This window comes from Paroedura picta, chromosome 2, assembly GCF_049243985.1.
Source record: "Paroedura picta isolate Pp20150507F chromosome 2, Ppicta_v3.0, whole genome shotgun sequence".
In the NCBI taxonomy this organism is placed as follows: domain Eukaryota; kingdom Metazoa; phylum Chordata; class Lepidosauria; order Squamata; family Gekkonidae; genus Paroedura; species Paroedura picta.
In genome coordinates, this window is record NC_135370.1 from 82,275,347 (window position 1) to 82,297,041 (window position 21,695).

The following is a 21,695-nucleotide window of genomic DNA, read 5'->3' on the forward strand; positions in this document are numbered from 1 at the left end:
CCATAGGGGACCCACTCCAACCATGAAAAACTTGGCTACACTCCCTTTAATTTCTCCTGACCACATTTTTCAAAATCTTTTGACCAAAACATGAGGTCTAGAAATTTGCTTTGCTGCCACCTATTAATAAGACTTAGAAATGGGGCACGATTAAGGAAACCCAACATTGTGGAGCCTTGAAACACTTTTGGAATCTGAAAGAGTATATTATTATGATTATTATTATTTTGATTTATTTCCTGCCACTCCCAAATGGCTTGTGGCAGGTTACAGTGTCTTAAAACCCCATTAAAACTCCCATTAAAAGACTTAAAAATATATCACAGCATGGTGGCATAATAATAAAATCCCCTTCCTATCCCCCTTCCTAAAAAAAAAAAAAAAAAGAAAAAAAGTGGGTCCTACCCCAAAATGGCTCCATAGGAAGATAGGCCAAACACAAAATGTTGGTAGGCTTCAAGCCATATAACATGGGCTGCTATTTTGCAACAGCCGCTCCTATCTTCTCTAAGTCCTTCTGAGAGCCAGTTTGGTGTAGCGGTTAGGAATGCAGACTTCTAATCTGGCATGCCGGGTTCGATTCTGCGCTCCCCCACATGCAGCCAGCTGGGTGACCTTGGCCTCGCCATGGTGCTGATAAAGCTGTTCTGATTGAGCAGTGATATCAGGGCTCTCTCAGCCTCACCCGCCTCACAGGGTGTCTGTTGTGAGAAGAGGAAAGGGAAGGCGACTGTAAGCCGCTCTGAGACTCCTTCGGGTAGAGAAAAACAGCATATAAGAACCAACTCTTCTTCTTCTGTATCTCCTGGATTATGCTATTCCAAGTGAGTTGTAGAAAAGCCAAGACCGGATCTTTGCTTTGGGCAAGAACACTGTAGAAGTAAATGGGCTCCAGAAAGCACTTCAGTGGACCCCATGGTGCCCCTGGGTGCCACTCGGGGTAGCATTGTTTTAAAATAAATGCATATTCTAAGACAGGGGTAGTCAAACTGCGACCCTCCAGATGTCCATGGACTACCATTCCCATGAGACCCTGCCAGCAAATGCTGGCAAAGGCTCATGGGAATAGTAGTTCATGGACATCTGGAGGGCCGCAATTGGACTACCCCTGTTCTAAGACATATAGCTATAGCTAAAGAGGGGGAGATATTAATTGGCATGTTCTTGTAAATGCTTTGTGCCAAGAGGATTTGTGAATTTCCTTCCCAGAGACTTTCACATAGCCAGTATTTCTCTTGCAGCATGGTGTTATCCGCTTGGTTCACAAAAACCAATTTATATACTCTTTCTTGGATGGGCCTTTGCAAGGACCATTAAGCCCAGCCTGCTATGCTTGAATTTGCTGGAGTTCAGTAATCTGACAACCACCACCGTGGGGCACGAAGAAGTCTTTGGGGGAGCAATATAATCAAATTTGCAAACTTTCCACCTTGAAAGCAAGAGGCTGTTGCTCCAGAAACAACACATTGGAGACTTCAGTGGACAGCTCATCATTTGTTTGGGGGGGGGGGGAATCATAACTATTTCAGTTTCACAGACAGGAATTCCATGTATCAATGGATGCCTTTATTTAAGTAGTTTCCCCTTTCTCAACATAGGTTTTTAAAATTTATTACAGACTTATAAGCATAGAAGGGATAATAATTTTGAGCAAACTCAGTGGGAATGCTGAAAGAACAATAACCCCAATGCAAGCCTTCAGAGCAAAAGATTTCTCAAAAGGAATTTTGGTTGCTGCATCATAAGACTCTGGAATTAGTGTCATATTTATACAAAAGTTCATAATACAATTTTGAAATGTACAATAATTGGATGTAATGCATAAATGACATGTACTGTAATTTCATAATTGCTACCACAGGGACTTCTGGTCATTTAATTTCTGCCTTAACATTTCAAATAAATAATTTCTAGAACCGTAGCTCCGTAGTGCAGAACCCCAACAATTCTAATCAGCAGTTATCTCAAGAATGGAAGAAGGCTATTCTGAGGGCTGCAGCCATGACACACACAACAGTCTGCACATGGTACATATGTATCTGCCATTTCCTAGTTTCTGGCTGCCTCAGGCAGTGACTCTGTGCATAAGGCTTGTCTCTAGATACAGCCCTGTAAAAGTCTCCCTCAGGAACTTCACAGAGCCCCAAGCAAGTCCACTCCAAGACAAAGCGTTGAGCAAGTCAGCCAGAAGATATGTCTGACTCTGAGGCTAAGGATGTGACTTCCTCAAGCAGAGAATTGGAATCTGGCATGCCAACCCCACATCATTTTACTCCCTCACTCATTAGTAGTCAGCATGACATGGTGGATAGTGTCAGACTAGCTTCTTGGCTTAAATCCACATTCTACCACAAAACAAATCACTGGGTGACCTTCAGCCAGTCACATGCTCTCAGCTTAGCCTACCTCACAGGGCTGTTGGTATGGAAGAATGAAGGAGGGGAGAACAATGTTCTAAGCTGCGTTGGGTCTCCATTCAGGGGGGAAATGGTAGAGGGTATACCAGGAGGCCACCAGTGAAATCAGAGTGAAGGGCTTCTGCCTCTTTGAGAACTCCCACTAACTTTTATCCAAGGGTCAAGAAACATTAGATTTTTTCTGTAGTAATTTTAAACAACCCTTTTTGCATTTGCAAATGCAGCTGCAAGAACTGCTTCTTCAAAAAGGAGAACAGTGTGAGGAATTTAACCTTTCCTTTCCTGCTGTTTTGCTGCTGGAAAAAAGTCACTCCTGAAATACTTGTAACCCTGACAGGAAAAACTTACATGTTTCAACTGTGTAGTTTAACCTTAGGGACTGGGGCTTGGGCTGCCAGCAGTATGATAACTCCTGGGTGCCTAGCTCAATGCTTGTCTTGCCAGGGAGCTCTCCCGGGTCTTGCAACACCCAACGGTTCTCTGCCAGGGCCTCCTCAGAACTAGGCATCTTCTGTCAAATACATTCTGACCAGTGCCAGGAGACTATTACTCAAGCCAAGCCTCACTCAGCCCTTGCTCAGCACTCTGCAGGATCTTAACTTGGCTTCTGCAAGGTAACAGATAATGGAGATGGAATATCATTTTAAAAGAACAATGCTGGCCTCCTATTTGCTTCTAAGCATAATATCGGTTAGGCATTACATTTAAAGTACTATGTGATCTGGTGCTTAAGACCTGCTTGGTCCCATGAGAATCTGCCTTTCAACTTATGCCATTTGCAGAAGCTTTACAGTGTCTTTAGAGGTCACTAGAAAGTTTATTTTAAGTATTTGTCCCTTGTCTCTGAAACTCCCTCCCCATAGCAATACATCTCACACCTTGTCTACATTTAGATGTTAGGTGGCCACTTTGCCACTTCAATGGCTTTTTACTATTTACTTATTAGCAGTACTAGCTTCAAAGCCCGTCCCTAAGAACGGGCCTTGAAAGGGTCCCCTCCCCTGGCCCCCAGCCAGCCAGCTTAAGGTGGCTTTGGGCCGCAGCTTGCAGCCGGATCAAGTGGGGCGGGCAGGAGCTGGCCTGCTCATTAGCAGGCCGGGACAAAGCTCCTTAGCAGGCCCTGCTTAGCAGGCTGGGAGGCCCTCGTTAGCAGGGCTTCCACCACTACCCTTTGCCCAGGGCCCTCTGCCCTTACCTGCTGCTGACTCCAGGCACTGAAGCGCATCTGAGAGCAAAGAGGCTAGAGTCCAGGGACACAGTGCGGGAGCTGCAGGGGCAGGGCCAATAAGGGTATAGCCAGATTTGCTGGCTGTACCCTGATTGCCCCTATTCCAACTTGGACAGCCGGACATGTTCCACCCCCTAGGCTGTTTCACAAATATATAGAGGAACCATGGATAAGGATTTTAAATATTCTGATATATGGAAGCCACCTCAAAAGTCATAGAAGGAAAGCTGTAGGTAGGGGTGTGCTTGGCAGGCTCTTTTGGGTGGTCCCTTAAAACCAGCCTGCTTGGGGTCTGCTGGACAGCCTAGTTTAAACTGGGCCGTGCAGAAGACCCACCATCTAGCTGATCTTTAGGACAGCTCTCCCCACACAGGCTCAGCTTGGGGTCTACTGGGTGGCTCCATATAAATGAGGTACGCAACAGAAACTGTCTGTGGGGATCTGTCTGGTTCTGTCACACACAGAACTGCTGGGAGAGCTTCTGCTCTGAGCTGCTTTAAACTGACATACAGTGGAAGCTATGCAGTCTGCCACCCCGCTCACAGACCTGAGAGGATCAGCTATGGTGGCGGAAGCTGAAAGCTGACTGGTATATAACTGAATACAAGGGTTTTAAAAATCAGCTTTTATTCTGCAGGAAACACAGTATATACGAAAATGAAGGAAGGAATGACAGCATTTAGGGAAAACACTGGTGTAAAATTAAAATGGGGAGTCATGGGTAATGCAATCATGAGGAGGGCTGGGTTGCATTGGCAGAGCACATGCTTTGAATGCAGAAGTTCCCAGATCCAATTCCTGCACACTACCGTTAAAAGTAGATAGCAGAAACTGGAAAAGACCTCTTATTTTTTGCCTAAGACCCTGGGAAGCTGTCACTCTAGATAAGACTTAGTTAAATAGATTAATTATATAAGGAAGCTTTATATACGGACATACCTCTAGCAAAGCCCAAGTTATCTTTCCATGGCCCTATTTGTAAAGCAGATGACCTAATGTATCAATTTATCTTGTTCTTCAAGGACCATCTTTCTTACTATGCATGTACACCACAACTCAATCCTCTTGGACATTCCTCTTTGCAGCCCCCTTCTGTACAGCTGCTAGAATTCAATGTCAGGTTTCTACTGCAGCAGCGCCTGTAGAATGGTGAACAGGTCAGGAAGACCTGCTGTTTTTTAGGAATGTGTTCAGAAAAGCTTTTGAAGCCAGGTATAGTTAATCGCTTTTATTTTTGCTGGGATGTTTTGTGGTAATGAATCCTTTGTCTGTATGAAGCAATTTGAGGGAACAGAGCTTGACAGAGAGTACTAAAAGCGCTACTATCTATGTGTCTAAAGAGTTTTGGGTTCAACTGGGGTGATAGTGGCAGATTGGATGGGAAGCAGAAGCTACCTAGTACATATTTCCCACACTGGTAACGCTGACATGCCCTCCATCTGGTATACCAGTGCACTCCTAGTCGCCCTGGAGAGATTTTGAATTACTGTGTGACAATCTGCTCTAATGACAAATAATTTTTGGATACTGAACCTTTCCTCTAGTCATCCCCACCTCAGTCACCTTTCCTGCTGCCCAGATGCAGCTTCTCTTCTGATTTTGTCCTTTGTTATGAAATTGTCTTTATCTTGGAGTCCCAGTGCCGTCACTACAGAAATGTCGTGTGAGGGAAAGAGAGAGCTCAGTGTAAAGTTTCAAGGAGAAACTGTCCTTAGGACTTGTCTTCATTACTTGTTCCTACAGGATTTATTGATCTTGCCTATAAAACAGCAGGTATTAACCTGCCAGTAAACAAAGTACTATGTTGCTTCATGGTCCTGTTTTCCCCTGGGGAGTGCAGTGCCTGGCATAAGAGAACCTGTTTTCATTGGTGGCCACTAATCACCCCCCCCCAAGAGTACTTACAAACAAGCTCTACTGCATGGGTTTTCTGTGGCATTATATTATGCCTTTCCCTGACAAGTTATATCACATTATAGATACGAGAGAGATCCATAAAATTCAGGTGCACAGCAAATTGACTAATGATTTACACAGTAAGAGGAGCATGCACAACAATACACAATTTATAGGTTTCTTATTTGCTTATTTTCTCTCGGAATGGAAACTAAAAAACAGAAAAGAAATGCATTCTGTTAATGGTTTACCATCTCTCCAAAAGCAGGTTCATAAATTAGATGCAATTTTTCCCTACCATAGCGGTAATTCCTAGCAAGAAATCTCAAGCAAGCAACACACAAGCACCAGCCTCCTTAATATATTTCCCGGATCCAGCTTTATCTAAAGACAGAGGAGAAAATATGATTGGTTGCAAGCTGCCATCAGAAAGCCTGGAGCTTCCACAGGAGCACCTTATGGGGAAGACATGGCCTGCAGCCAGCATCAGCTTCCACTTCTACCTCCTCTCCCCTATCTGGGGGCTAAAACTTGCTGGTTGTTGTATACTCTGCTTGCTTGTAACAAGCAAACCTGGGCAGTGTCTGCACTTACTTTGTTTATTCCATTGTCAATCCTGTTGAATTCAGATCGATTTGAACTCGAGTCTTCCTCTCTCCCCCCCTCCCCATTGAAATAGGAAAGTGTTCTGCACGTGGTTAGGGAGGCTCAGAAGAGGGGGGGAGGCAAATGGAGACTCTTTCTTTGTTTTCTTGAAGGGGGGAGAGGATCCAAGAAGTCAGAGGAGGGAGAAAAAAATCCTTTCTTTTCTTGAAGGGGGGGGGGAGGATCGAAGAAGGCAGAAAAATATCCAAGACGGACAGAAGTTGAGAGAAATTAGGGGCTTCTCCTTTAAGGCAAGTTTGTCACATGACCACCTGTGGCCAATCATGGGTTCTCTACCATGGAGGAGAGCCCAGATTCAAAACAATGCCATTTTAAAAAATATTGAGGGTTAAAAGCACTCTAAGATATCGCACAATAAAGGTAGGGTCACTCCGGATCAATCCTTCTTGCTGCAGAAAGAAAATTTAAATTGCCCCAAATCAAAACGGAAATCGCATTCTGTGTAGAGGGCAGGGACTAAATCGACCTGGGGTTGGAATAAAAGCTCCGTGCAGTTTACACCCTGGAAAAATGATGAACATTTCCTCAAGTAATCTAGAAATGGTCAGAAACAATAACAGTTCCTTCCTGGAACAGGCTTCAGGGACACAAATGCCTTCATAGCCTTACCCCCTCCCTTTCTGTCCTGCACAACTCATCCAATTCTACCCACCCCAAAGTCTCCATGTCTTTTAGAATCATAGAATCATAGAGTTGGAAGGGGCCATACAGGCCATCTAGTCCAACCCCCTGCTCAACGCAGGATCAGCCCTAAGCATCCTAAAGCATCCAAGAAAAGTGTGTATCCAACCTTTGCTTGAAGACTGCCAGTGAGGGGGAGCTCACCACCTCCTTAGGCAGCCTATTCCACTGCTGAACTACTCTGACTGTGAAAAAAGTTTTAATGACCTCATCCATTCTTTCTTGCTGTCACTTGTATACTCTACCCCAGAAGAGCCATGCACTGATTCCTAGCCTTCTCCATGCCCCCCTCTGGGAAATAATCAACCTCTAAGTGGGAGAATTCCTGGAAGAAAAGAAGCAGCGGTGCACCCATTGCTGAAAAAACCATCTCTAGATCCACAGGAGCCTGACAACTACTTAGTGTTTCTGGGAAAGTTAGTTGAAAGGGCTGCCGCAAACCAAATACCAGCATTCCTGGAGGAAACTTCTGCCCCTGACCCATCCCAGTCAGGCTTCCAGCCTGGCCATGAGATAGAAACAGCATTAGTCGCCCTGACAGACAGGGCGTTGCCAGCTAGACCACTGCGGGTCAGCGCTGCTTGTACTATTAGAACTCTCAGCAGCATTTGACACAGTCGACCATGAGCTGAGCTCCTTTCTCTGGGGTCATGGACAGAGGGTAACAATAGGAGAGAGAGCATCTAGCTGTCACCATCTCACATGTGGAGTCCCACAAGGAGCAGTCCTCTCTCCTATCTTATTTAACATCTTCATGCACCCCCTTGCTCAGCTGGTGCGGAGGTTTGGGCTGGGATGTGACCAATACGCAGATGACACCCAGCTCTTCCTCCTGATGGATGGCTCCCCTGATTCTCCCCCAGAATCCTTAGCCAGATAACTGGAAGTTGTGATGAGGAGTCTCTAGCAGAGTCATCTGAAGCTCAACCCTTCAAATATGGAGGTCCTGTGGCTGGGCAGGAAAGGACCAAGCTAAGAAACATGTCTACCCAACCTGGATGGACTTCAGCTATCAGTAACTCACTATGCCAGAAACCTGGGTGTGATCACTGATGCCTCCCTCTCCATGGAGGCACAGGTCATGAGAGTAGTGCAGCAGGCCTTTTACCACCTATGCCAAGCCAAGCTACTAGCAACCTACTTGGCCCCAGAATACCTAACCACAGTGATCCATGCAACGGTCACTTCTAGACTAGACTTCTGCAACTCGCTCTATGCAGAGCTACCCTTATCCTTGATCCAAAAACTTCAACTAATCCAGAATGCTGTGGCCAGGATCCTCACAAATACACCATGGAGACCCTACATTCAGCCTGCATTTCAACAATGATGCTGGATCTCAGTCAGACTTAAGGTTTTGGTAATCACCTCCAAGCCCATATGTGGTCTGGGCCCAGTGTACCTGAGAGACCGCCTTTCTGCCTATACCCCCCAAAGAGTTCTACGCTCCAACACCTCCAACTGGGTGGTGATCCCTGGCCCCAAAGAATTACACCAGACCTCAACCAGGGCCAGATCCTTCTTAGTCTTGGCTCCACCTGGTGGAACGGAGCTCCCTGAAGAGATAGGGCCCTTCCTGGACTTCCACAATTCCGTACGGCCTGTAAAAGGTAGCTCCTCCACAAGGCATTTGGTTGAGGCTGGCTGACTCAACAACATCTGCTGGTCCCCCAGATACCCCCTGCCATGACCTCAACCAAACTAACCTTGTGCTGCACTTGGCTCCTCCCCCAGTTTGCTCTGGGTGTAGACTCATGGGAGTCAAAAGGCAAGAAATAAAGTACTCTCCAGCCTTGTGCTCCTTTAATGCTGACTGGCTGGAGCTTTACCCAACTCCCCCACCCACTCCCCTCCCCCCGTTGAGCTTCCGCAATCAAGTGCAGAACACTTTCTGGTTCAATTCAGGGGAAAGGAAGGAAGAAGACATGGGTTCAAATTGCTCTGAATTCAACAGGATTGACAATGGAAAAAACAAAGTAAGTTCAGAACCAACCCTAGTAATTCCTCAAACAATATGCTGAGATAACTCAGATAATTAAACAATTAAAAGTTTCTATGAGCCTTAGAGATGCAATATTTATTTTACTTCATCTACAAGCCACCTTTCTGCCCAATAGGGGCCCCAAAGCAGGTTACATTGTTCCTCCATTTTATCCTCACAAGAGCCCTATGTAGTTGGTTAGGGTTAAGAGTATGTGAATGGCTCAATATTATCCAACAAGCTTCCACAGCAGAATGAGGGTTCAAACCTGGGTTTCCCAGACCCTAGCTTGATACCATAACTACTACACCACATTGAGAAGGGGCAGCAAGCCATCATATGATACCTTCACATATGTACCTTTAAAATCTGTAACAGCTGTTATAATCTGTTATATGATAACTCGCTAAGGGCTAAGTGGGCAGAGAGTGGGCATAGCCTGTCAGAGGCAGGGCACAATCAGGTCACACTCACTCAGGACTTTGGCCCAATCATTGGGCCAAAGTTCTGACAGGACCCACCCATCCAGCCCTTACCAGCAACTGTTAGTATTTGGGGGCGCAGACAGAAAGAACATCATCAGTCCTGTGAGTCTGAAAAGGAGTTTGTAAACTGCCTTGAGACTCCTTTGGTTAGTAAACATCAGGGTACAAAAATCCAGTTCTTCTTCTTCTAAGGAACAACCATGAAAGAAGCATGTGGACACATGACATTTTATCAACAGTGAAAAAATGGAGACAAAAAAATGGAGACATTTTATCAACAGTGAAAAAATGGAGACAGGACACCTGTGCATTAGGGCAGGGGGACATTTCGGTGTCTGTGGACTAATTCACACAAGAAGGGAAATGACGCAGAACTGGGAGGAATTGGTTGCCATGTAATCTCCCCCTAAGAAGAGTCTCCAGTCTGATTTTCCCTTCACATATCTGAAGACATGGCTCTGGAAAGCATATCTGTAACCACTATGCCACAATTCCCAAAGGTCAATCCTCTCCCACACTCAACTAACAGGTTCTTGACACCCATATCTCCACACCCATGCCTTCATTTACCACCACGCCACCACAACCTCTCGCACAACACACACATTCAACCCCATTGCCTTACAAACTGAACAACTTCTCCCCTCCCTCTTCCCCCCACCAACAGGCTTTGCCCTTAGTACCTTAATGTTTTCCATCTGAGAGACTGGAGAACATGAACATTTAAATCAAAAAACACATTTTGTAGTCAACAAAAGAATGATTTGGACATTCTCATACTGTCGCAGTATGAGACATGAGGGTGATGTAGTGTACCTCAGGCAATTCTGGATTAGACTGCAAAGTACCCGTCCTCACAGAGTACCTATCCTGCATGTTGTTATATGACAGGACTCCATGAGTTACCACTGCATCTTAGCATGAATAAACCAACATGCAGAAACAATAAGGGAGCTCCTCTAAGAGCAGATTCTTATCCTTTTACACACCAAGTAAATAATTTCAAAAATAATTTAAAGAGTGTGACACTTTTAATTAAGAAAAAATCTGTCCCAGCAATCAGGTGGTTGGGTAAAGATTATTCCAAATATTCCTATTAAATAAAAAGAACATTAGCTATTGATATGGAGTATCCAGTCCCTTGAAAAAGGACTATGTGAACAAGCCCTTGAACTGTCCCACCATCTACACTGTGCTCCTTCCTGTAAGCTTTTTTCCAACACTCAGTCCCATAATTAATTGATAGTCTGAAAATTGCTCCTTACTTGTAAGAAATGACTGTAGGAGGCAGCTGTTTGTGATCTCCAGCCAGGACACACTTTCTGGCCCTTAGCAGAGGAATCCAGCAGCTTGCTTCAAGTGCTTGGGCGCATTCATCAATAACCACCAGATCAAAGTGATTTTCAGGAAGTAGCTTCAGTGGGCCATCAGAAGAGGCTCCTAATTAAATGAAGAATTTAAAAACACTAAGCCTCCTTTTCCATACCAAAGGTGAACAAAGATTTGTTGGTTCAAGGCTTAAAATTTTCAGTGAGTTATTTTCTCTTCCATTATGCTGTATTCTGGTGAATTCTGTGACAAGCAATAAGGGCCCTATCTGAAACAAGCCATTTTTTTTTCATTTGGCTTTCACATTTCTTCCCTGATGAATACTTATTGCACACAACCAGCCATATTCTTATAGATATGGCAATCCCCCTTGTGGTATGAGTCAGAAGGCAATGTTTCCAAGCTTTGTACGTGGAGCAGGGGCATTTCTGGGTATTTTTGAGAGTTTAAAAAAGAATAAAGACATCACCTGTAACGTTAGGCATTATCGCATAAGGATATTCATTATCGCATAACGATACTCATTATCAGCACATTATCAGCAGTTCGGGCAAAGTGGTCTTAAAGCTTGTGAGTAAACTTGACAAGAGGCTTTTACTCTTAGTTACTCTCTATCCCTTACAGGCCATAGCTTCAGCAGCACCTTGCCATACCATCCAAAGACCCTTACTGGTCACTATTCACTCTGGTCCCTACACTTTTCCCTACCACAAGAAGAATGACATAAATACCAGCACAGCTCTTGAGAAACAACTTCAATCCCCCACTCACAAAAGGGAGATTCCAGAGCCTGTTGTCACTGCTTCAGATGTGCTATCAAAAGCGATTTTCTGTTCCACTTGTAACGGGGGCACACTTGGCTTCAGTTAATCCACTGAGTATAAACAGAATTATAACATTCACCTAGCAGCCCCTTTCACACAGCCAGGAATAGGGTCTCTGACCTATAGTGCATTACCAGAAGGTTGTGTAGCCATTTCTGAGATTCAGTCAAAAGTGAGTAAGCTCTAAAAATGAGAAAAAATTTCCCCCAAGGATTCATAATTAATCTATCTGTCCAAAGACTTGAACAAATCATAGGATTTCCTTACAAACAATTCTTGTACATAAGTATCTAAGTAATTTTACCCTGAACTACAGCCTTGGATAAAATTGTTTTTAGAAAAGCAGGATCGAGATATCTTAATGACAAAAAAATCTTACTAGCTTATCACAACCAGGCTCATATGGCTTAATAGTAAGGCTGCTTTAACAGTAAAGGCAAGGATGACGCCTATCATTATGATAACTGTTTCCTTTTTCTTCATGTATACATAGATATATGCACCTCCCAGATCTTTTTGTCAAGAGATCCAAGCACAAGGGCAGACCAAATATCTGGAGGAATGCACTATGGATTGGCACAATGAGGTAGGCTGCTGTGTTTCCTAAATGCTGCAGAGGGCCAATCACTTCACAAGTAGAGCTCCATAATTTAGACCAGGGGTAGTCAACCTGTGGTCCTCTAGATGTCCTGTCCATGGACTAGATGCTCATGGACTACAATTCCCAAAAAACACCTCCTCCCTGCCTGGACTTCAAAAACCCAAATATTTGCTTCCTGCCACACTTTACAAAGTGGGTATTGCTGGGCTGTATGAAAACATAGCAGGGAATCAGCCATTCCATAAAGCACCATGTTAGTTAAAATCTTGGACAGAAGGTTCTGATGTGCCCAAAAAACATTACTGAAAGCTTTTTCAGGTTTAACAATGAATCATTTGAATAGGCAGTTGCGATAATTAGACTCACACAAACCTGTAGATATTACTGGTGTTTTGGGGGACAATTCCAGCTGCAATAAATATGTGTTATTGAGCTAGATACAATCACATGAAATGCATACGTTGAAGTTTTCTAAGCAGGCTTTGTTGTTTGCAAACAGGCCTGTCAGGTTTGTATCTTAAAAGGTCCTGGTCATTTTTATGAAGAATCATAATATTGGTCTGCTGCATGGCAGGTGGCAAGTGAACAAACACCTGCCTCTGTAAGGACGTTTATAAGGGTTGGGAACTAATGGGCCAGAATATTGCTTCTGTGCCAATAGGCAGCATAAACAACAACCTCTGGAGCCTTCCAATAAGCATCTCTTTGCTCACTGACAGAGGTTATGTGAGTCAACAAGGACTGAATTATAAATGAGATACTACCCATTTCCAATTGTCATATTATGAACTGACAATATTCAGGTAGTCTAGAACCCATTGGTGTGAAACAGTTGTCATTATTTCAGTCTTCCAACTGGAAGGGGAAAATATTATTTGCAACAATAATCTGGTATTTCTGTTCATTTATAATTCTTGTACAAATTAGCATTTTAATATACATACTGTTGCACACAATCACTTGTCAGTGTCACTGGTAAATATACTTTTGGGAGCATCAACTGCTCCCCAAACAAGCAGCAGCAGTTTTGATCCAATGAACCACACGATCATGTTCCTAAAACATGCAAGCAACTCACTGTTTGAAAGTCCAGGACCTTGATTAGTTCTAGAAATAATGCATACTTCTCTCTCCATATCAGGAGGCATACAGAGGTAAGCCACAGCTTATAAAAATATCAATTGTAGAGCAGTGTATGTTGTTTGGATTCATACAGTATGGATTAGTTACACATGCCAACCAATCAGGAAACACAGCTGCGGATCCAGAAGGGAAAGGTAAATCATCCACTACGTGTAATTGTGAGTAGTGTTCAAAGTTACTGGTATTGGACTGAGAATCAATTCAAAGATGCATTATGCAATCTTTTGAGTTCCAGATGAAACACAGTAATGCAGAGGGACATAGAGCAGCCTGTAGCTGCCTATAATTTGATTTAACAGATCTTAAAGGCAAAGACAGAAAGATTTCACTAACCTGTGTTTGTTGCAAGAATAACATTAGCCCGTCTCAGGATTTCAGACATAGCTATTTCCTCTCGCTCCTTCAGCTCTTTCCTCAGCGTCTTAATCTCATTTAGAAAATGGCTTCTCTCTCCTTTGTCATGGGTCTTTTTGGTTTTTGCCTGCACCAAAGGAAATAAAAAAGACAATTAAAAAAAAAACAGCATTCCACTGTGCACAATGTATCATAAAGGTACTGGCTCAAGCAGCAGAAACTCTCTCATAAGAATGCAGCATACTGCTAATCCAGCATAAACTGTACTCTTTAGAAGAGGCTCAATTCTTCTGCTTCTACTGACAAAGATGTTTAGTCTACAGGAGAGAAGAAAATATATTTAACTTGTATTTACTATGGGTGCATATTTAATAAGGATTTTTAGAAAGAGATACAGATTTTCTGGGATTAGCATCAATAAAATTCTTCCGCTCAAAAAATGTAAAGTTTAATGAGAAAAAAATGAGTCTAAATAGAAATCCAATTCAGTTTCACTGCTTTCCTAAAAATTGCATATACAATGGGTAATACTACTACTTTCAATGCAGATGTTCCAACCTTTTTTGCTAATATCTTGAATTAAAAAATAATGACAATATGTTGTAACTTCTAGATGCTTTCTAAAACAGTACACTATAACTCCACATAATTAGTGCGTAATCACCCAGCAATATTACCAGGTGAAACAGAGCAAATATAATTTGTATGAATTCTTTTGGAGATAATTCTGAAAATACGCCAAACTGCCTCAACAGGGGTTTTGCGAAACCCTGGGGTTTTTCAAAGGCCTTGGAATGGTTTCACCAACTGAGTGGAAGTTAATTTTAATATGTTTTTTTTTAATTATCAGGTAATATGACCACAGATGGTTGTATACACCTGTCCCTCTCTCCAAAAGGTCAATGATGGGCCTAGAGCAGGTAGAAAGGGAAGGGCCCCCAGTCATAAAAATCCCTGCTGGCCAAGGTTCATCATACATGGTAGCAGCTGGAGTCCAGAGAAGTAAGTACTGTCATTATAACTTAACTGCATGTGGTATGGGGGGTGGCAGGGGTTGATGGGACAGTGGATGCCTATGCCAATCCTGTTCCTGGTCCAGCAGAGTAACCCGCTGGGCCATTTCTGGTATGGGGGGTGGGGAGCAATGGAGTGTGATATTACATCCAGTGGGAGGGTCTGGAAGATGTCACTTCTGGTGACATATGATTTCTGGGAGGTGTCAGGGAAGTGAGGTCTGCTGACACCACTTAAGAGGTTTCATGAAGCCTGAAGAATATTTCAGGGGTTTCTCAATACTAAATGTTTTATTGTGCTTTTATTGTTTTAGGGGATTGGTTTTTATGTGACCCGCCTCGAGCCTCCAGGGGGAGGGGGGATATAAATCAAACAATAAACAATAAACAATAAACAGTAAGCAGTAAGCAATAAGCAGTAAGCAGTAAGCAATAAGCAATAAAAACGTTGAGAAAGTCTGCTTTATGCAGTTGTTTTACTTGGGTGCCTGAAGATATTTCAAGTCACAGATGTAAACTGGCAACAAAGTAAGACACAGGAAAGATGTGTATACTTTTCATAGGCCTTGATAATTAGTTTAATTTGCCATTACCCTCAAAGTAGCCCTACTTACCTCCTAAATTGTTATTACTAATTAAATGCAGCCTCAGCAGCAATATACCAAAATCAGGTAGTCCTCAGATTAGGGAAACATGAAGGGAAGCAGGGCTCAACTTGGACTCAGTTTGCCTTGAGCTTGTCTGGCAGTACCTATAACCTCCTCTCATCCCATTGTCAGTGGGGAGCAAGTCAAGCCCACTCAATTCAGGCTGGAGACAATGTAAGTCTGTAAGGCAACTGCAGGTCCATAACCACTGCCTTCTCCCATACACCTGACTGTCATATTTTCTCCTGACTCATAACATTTCCATGATCCCTGCGTCTCGCCCCTCCTATTTTCCCAAGTGAGTTTCAGGGCTATCTGGTATATGTTTTGTTTGCTCTTCCTGCTGGAGGTACTAAGTTGTAAATCACACTGTCACTTTGATAAGGAGTACTTCTTGAAAGATCACAGAGTGTGTGAAATCAACTAGAGGGGGGATGGCAAACTGAGCCCTACAATTGTCTGGTTTTTGTATGTGGCCAGCTTTGGCAACAAAACATTTTGTGTAGCTGTTAGCACAACTCTCCAAATAATTTACTGAAAGTTCTCTTCTTGGGAGAACTGCCACAGAACCAGACACTGATAACTGGGAGCATGTCAAGTTCAAGGTGCAAGGGCTTAGCTTGGACCATTGGCAGCGCAAGTCTTGGATACAATGAGGGTATACTCATCATGTTCCTCTTTCCATCCCTCCCCCTCACACTTCTAGCTAGGAGCAAGCTAAGTTCCAGCAGCCCAGCCAGTGTCTTATGGGCTCAGCTCACACCGGACCAGCAGCACATCGGGGCTCAGGAAACAACGTTTTAGGAAGATGAGAAAATGTACACCTGTAAGGCTGAATCATGCATCAAGTTACCTAGAATACTATGGCACAAACCACCACCTATGAGAACTGTGTTTCATACTGGGATGGGAGATGAGGAAGAGATGTTATAAATCCTTTGGCCACACTCTGTTTCACTAATCACTTATAGGAAATCTCTTGGGGTAAAGTAAGTAATGTACTTTATTCCATACTTCAGAAATCTACAGCACATTCTGCAGTTAAATTACTTTTGGCCAATGAAATGGTACCAAAATGGCCTGAATCACAGCTTTTATTTGAGGTGATGGGTAATATGGGTAATATCCTGTGTTACATGTATGGAAGGCACACTGTTTCCCCACATTGCTCTCCAGCTATGCAGTTCTTTCCAACCCCCAGAATGACCTCCCTGGGGTTGCAGGATCTGTGCAGTGGACCAGCTGAGAAGGCTGGAGGGCAAATATGAGGAGGGGGCGAATGGATGGAATGGCTCTCTTTCCTTCCTGGAGCTGAGCTTGCATAAGAGGAAAGGGAAGCTATGTCATCTCCTTATCCTCCTTGATCAAGCTCCACAAGAAGCAACACTGTTCCTCCAAGTAGTCTGATCAGCCTTAGAATCATCTTTCCATGAATTGGAAAAGGGTAGAAAAACAGGGAGACATAGGAAAATGAGGAATTCTGTGTACAGATGAATAAATGCTGCCCAATGTTTTGAAGCCCTGAAAAAAATAAGTAAATAAAAATCGTCTCACACTATAAACACACATTCTACATTTTCACTGTATTACATCAGAATGTTCTAGAGCAGTATCCCCAACCTTTTTTAGGCTGGGGACCGGCGGCAGCATGGAGGGCGATTGCCCATGCGCGGCCCTGCTTCCCTCTCCCCCCCTCCCACAGTAAGAAGCTTGCCGGGCCGCAAGCTTGCGGCCTGGGAAGTTTCTTACTGCGGGGGGGGGGGCAGGGAGAGGGAGCCGCGGCCCGGTGGTTGGGGACCACCGTTTTAGAGCCTTAAAAGCACACTATTGTTCAAAACAGATGGGTATCATAGCACTGGCTTCAGCAATAAAAGCAAATTACTCAAAATCCATCAGATTCTTTCTTATTTGTCCAGTATTTGTTATGCAGAATGGCAGAATGGATCCCCCACCCTGGGTAGAAATGGGTTGGGATGGGATTATGCCATAAAGCTTCCTCTAGATTAACTACTTGGGGCAATACAATATAGAAGCCTCACCCAGCATTACAAAGGGTAGCCTTCTGTGAGTCACTGTCTTTCAGATCGATTTCTTTGTTGCCATCTCTAAAATGCCAGATTACATGAGCCAGTATCTCATCTGACAAATTAAGATGCAACCAGACCTTAATGCAAATTGAGGAAATGCCCATTCCATTCTGACTGAGTGGTCATTGTGAACAGCTTCTCTGTGCCTGCCAGATTGCAAATTACTTCGAAGCCATTTAAAAAGTAATATCCATCTGGTCTTCATGCAAATAATTTTGAAATCACTTTTTTCTCAATGCAGCCAACTGAAAATGCTCAGAGTTCAAGAAAATAATCTTGTGTAATGAAGAAGTCTAGCTCTTCCACACCAGGAATAAAGCTTGATACAAAGATATCACCTTACTTTTTTATTTTCATATATAGGATGACCTATAACCCATGAGTGTAAACATTCAAAAACAGGTCTTGCTCAAGAACCTCATGTGACCCCTAAGGAGGTATTGGCCAGATTATTCCTGACAATGCCATTTTAGAGATCTAATGGGGGTTCTGGGGTAGAGGAAAGGTAAGGGAGGATACATTCCCATGAGTGCCTGGTGACAAGCCAAAGGTCCACAAAACATTGATGACAATATACAGAAGGTGGAATGCCTGTAACACCCAGCCCTAACTCCTGAGGTGCAGTTTGGCAAGCTATCTTCTAGTGCAAGTCATTTAGATGGCCATTAACCTCTCAAACTGACTGCTATTAGGGACTCTTCCAAACTGAGAACAACTTTTGAGTTGCTTCATCACTCTGGTAATTCACAATGATTATGAAGAGAAATTTGGACATACTACAACCAACCAACTGCTGAGGTAAGGGGTGGGGGTGAGAGGGTAAACTTTAGCTCCCACTTGATTGGGTTGTTATAAATTGCTCTCTAGTTAAATAAACTGTCAGTGTACTTTTAGAGAGCATATTTCATTTGGAACTGCTCAATAGATCATAATAGAGATTTCTTACCTATGAATGCTCCTGCTCCATAAATATATCATAGTTTTGGTATATGTAGGTGGGCACATTTCCCACAGAGAAACAGAAAATAACAAAAGAGGGAATATGTGGGTACCAGAACATCAACTGCTGAAGACTCTTTTGGAGCACGAACCCATTTACTTTGGTAAATGACTTTGGGGCAAATAAACCCTGAAGTCACTTGATGCCATCAGGACTTACAGAACAGACCATATCTCAGTCAGGACCAGTGAGTGTGAATGCGCTGAGGCACTTTGGTTGGTATGAGAGAACAGCTCCAAGGAAGACAATGTGCAATTAGGCTAGATTCTGCACTTACTCCTGTGTTGTTCCTGAATTAATTTATGCTAGTAAATATGGCCACAAAAAAGCACTGCTGGACTATCCTCAGCATGTTCTCATCAGCATTTGTTCCCACTCTATTTGACATATGATGCAATCATAAATTTGTTATGGCAAAGATCAGGCCTGAACAACTTGTGAACTGCCAAACTAATTACTACCCATTAGATACACATGGCTGCCAATTCCTACAATAACCAAACAGGCTTTTTTTCTTTTTTGTCTGGATTATCAAGAATCTGGCAGTTCATAACATGCAGCTGATGAGCTCTGTTTGGCTTGACTGTACAACTTGACACAGATGCTCCTTGACTTATTTTGTGATGTATAAAAGCAATGAACAAGACTGGGCTTCATAGGACAACTTGGTATTGTTCAAACTAGCATCGAATTTAATTACCTTGTCTATCCACCCAGCCTTCTCTAGTTTCAACAGCGCCTTACCTGTCCACAAACCCTAGAACACTTCAGAAAATATCCAAAATAGCAAACAATAAATAACAGCCCTGCAGGAAAAGTATTAGCAGCTGCCATGGGAGGATGACAGCAGATGAATTTGTATACATCTACAAGCCTCTTCAGTCAGTACTCTTCCATAAAGTAATAACACGCCACAATTACATTTCTCTGCAGAGAGACCCTACTGTATTTGTACATATGAAGAAATATATTTGAGCTGTAACAGGAAATTACCACCCAAGTTAGTATTTTCCTAGAGAATCTTTCAACTGACAGGCTGAGAGTCAATCAGTTTCTGGTACTGCAAGAACATGGCCCTGGACAAGTCACGCTTTCTCAGTCTCAGCTAAAAAATCTGTAAAACAAAGAACAGCAACCTCCTACCTTGGAAAGGTATTGTAACAAGACACACATTAACAGCTGTAACACTCTTTACAATTTTTAAGAGCTATATAGATAATAGCAGTAAAATACTGCTGTAGGTGCAAAAGCAGCAAAGGTTTCAAAGGAGCTCACCACATCGCTTCCCCAGAGACTAAAGTAACTCAGAAGCAATTGGGTGAAAAGAAAAGAAGCAGCACCACAAAAACCCAGAAACAGAGTGGTCTGTACCACATTCTGGAACCAATCCCAGGTTCTTGTGACAAAGGATACTTTGTATCCTCATAAAAGGTCACTGGAAAAGAAATGTAATCATTTGTATTCAAATGTATTACCTCAATTAAATTAGTGTCACATTTTAAATTTAAAGTAGGAAATTAAATAGAGAAGATGACAACATACTCCAAAACTTTGCTGGTTTTGCCAAACAAGCTTAGGGGGGGAAGGAGTGGGGAGAATGTGCACAGTTACATACTTATTTAATAAAACATCTCCTTCCAGATTCAAGCTATAAAGCTACAGGCAGATCTAAAAATTCCAGTCCCTATTTGGGACAAATCAGGAAGAAAGAAGGCAGTGAGAACAATTCATCCATGTCACCCCTACCAATTAGGGTTTCATGAACATTGTTTTTATTCTACCCCATTTCTCTGCATATTGCTGAACCTTGGAACCAGAAACTCAACCTAAGTCTAGAGCAGGTTTTTTTCATGTAATCCTGGGGTTTCCTGAAGCGTGCTATGACCATATATGGTCACATTGACCTGTCCCCTGCACACCCCCTACCATAATGGCCAATGATGGGCCTCAAGAGGATGGGAAGGGGAGGGGTCCTGGATAGGTGTGTATACAGCTATGATTCCCAACCATATTCTGCATGATCACGCCACTTCTAGGGTTTCTCACAGCCTGAAGAATGTTTCAGGGGTTCCTCAATAGTAAAAGAGTTGAGAAAAGCTGGTCTAGAAGAAACTCCAGAAACAAAGGCAACCACTAATGAAGCCACTGCTGCCTTCACACTAGGTTCCAGTAAGGAAAAGTTTCTACCTTTTGATCTTCCCAACTCTCCCAATTAGTCCAACAATCAGGTACTGCAGGGTGTGCCACTTCTAAACTTGACAATTAGGAACAAAGATGTCTGTGCATATATATACTCTTCAAAATGCAAAGTGTGGTTGCAACAAATAGTAGTTGGCACTCATGTGTTGTGCAACTGTATTAATTGGTTGGGACTGGCTACAGCACCCCGGGAACCATAAAAAGAGGCAAATGTAGGATGGTTACTGTGTGAAGCAGTCGAATCAGCCGAATCAACCCTGGCGATCAATTGGGTGACAGATGTCGCAGCCAGATCGCCCTCACATGTCACCAGTCCCAACCAATTAATACAGTGTGAAGCAGTCTTCACGTCATTCAATGAAAGCAGCACTGAACCAACTCTGTAGGCCATAACCAGGCAGCAACAAACTGTTCTGTAGTTATGGCTTCTGGGCTTTTCATGAAAGTGAAACAGAAAGAAAACAATTTAAGGTGCAGTTAATTGTCTGAGTGGTGAGAAATCAAGAGATTGATGCAACTATGCAATGAGAAAGACGGTAGAAGAAACCTGCTGGTCCTAAAAGTAGGGAATCTATAGTTTTATTTAGGATTGCATTTGATTAAAGGAGTTGTCAACTGTGATTTTAAATCTCGCTTTGATATATGTATTTTATTTATACTGTAAGCTTTGCAAGGAAGAAAGAAGGCTAATAAATGTTTTAAATAATACTAAAAAGATAGCGGACATGTAGCTTCATGGAAAAGAGGAATACAGCAAGAGTCTGGGGCGGGGGCGGCAGGAAGGAAAACTATGATGGCAGAGCCTCTGTAAAGGGGAAGGCCTGGTATGTTCAGTAGCAGAAACTATCTTAGGGGTCTGAAACCCACAAGGATTTTTGTCCATGTTGAAATGCGCAATGCAAGCTCAGGAAGGAAAAAAGCTAGAGCAAGGTAGCTGGAACTCAGCCCCACAGAATCTGAGCTTTTGCACACATAGAACACCACAACTGCACTACCACGTCCTTCAATAAGCATGATATCTGCATAATACTCCATGCATTTAAGCTGTAGAAAAGGAACACAGCAATATATATACAGTGGAGTGGAAAAATGGTCAGAAAGGGACAACATTCTACCTGGCTGTTACTGACACCTGATGTCCTTC

The 21,695-nt window shown here is 43.0% G+C and overlaps 1 protein-coding gene across 3 annotated transcripts in view; it reads right to left on the reverse strand.

The window, feature by feature from the left end:
• Positions 1-21,695, reverse strand: part of IGHMBP2 (immunoglobulin mu DNA binding protein 2) — a 92,797-nt gene that overhangs the window by 53,663 nt on the left and 17,439 nt on the right. For all 3 annotated transcript variants that reach the window (XM_077321265.1, XM_077321264.1, XM_077321267.1), the window contains 2 exons: positions 13,585-13,732; positions 10,620-10,794 (listed from right to left, as the gene is read on the reverse strand). In XM_077321265.1, the coding sequence (XP_077177380.1) occupies positions 10,620-10,794; positions 13,585-13,732 (323 nt within the window). The remainder of the gene's footprint in view (positions 1-10,619; positions 10,795-13,584; positions 13,733-21,695) is intronic.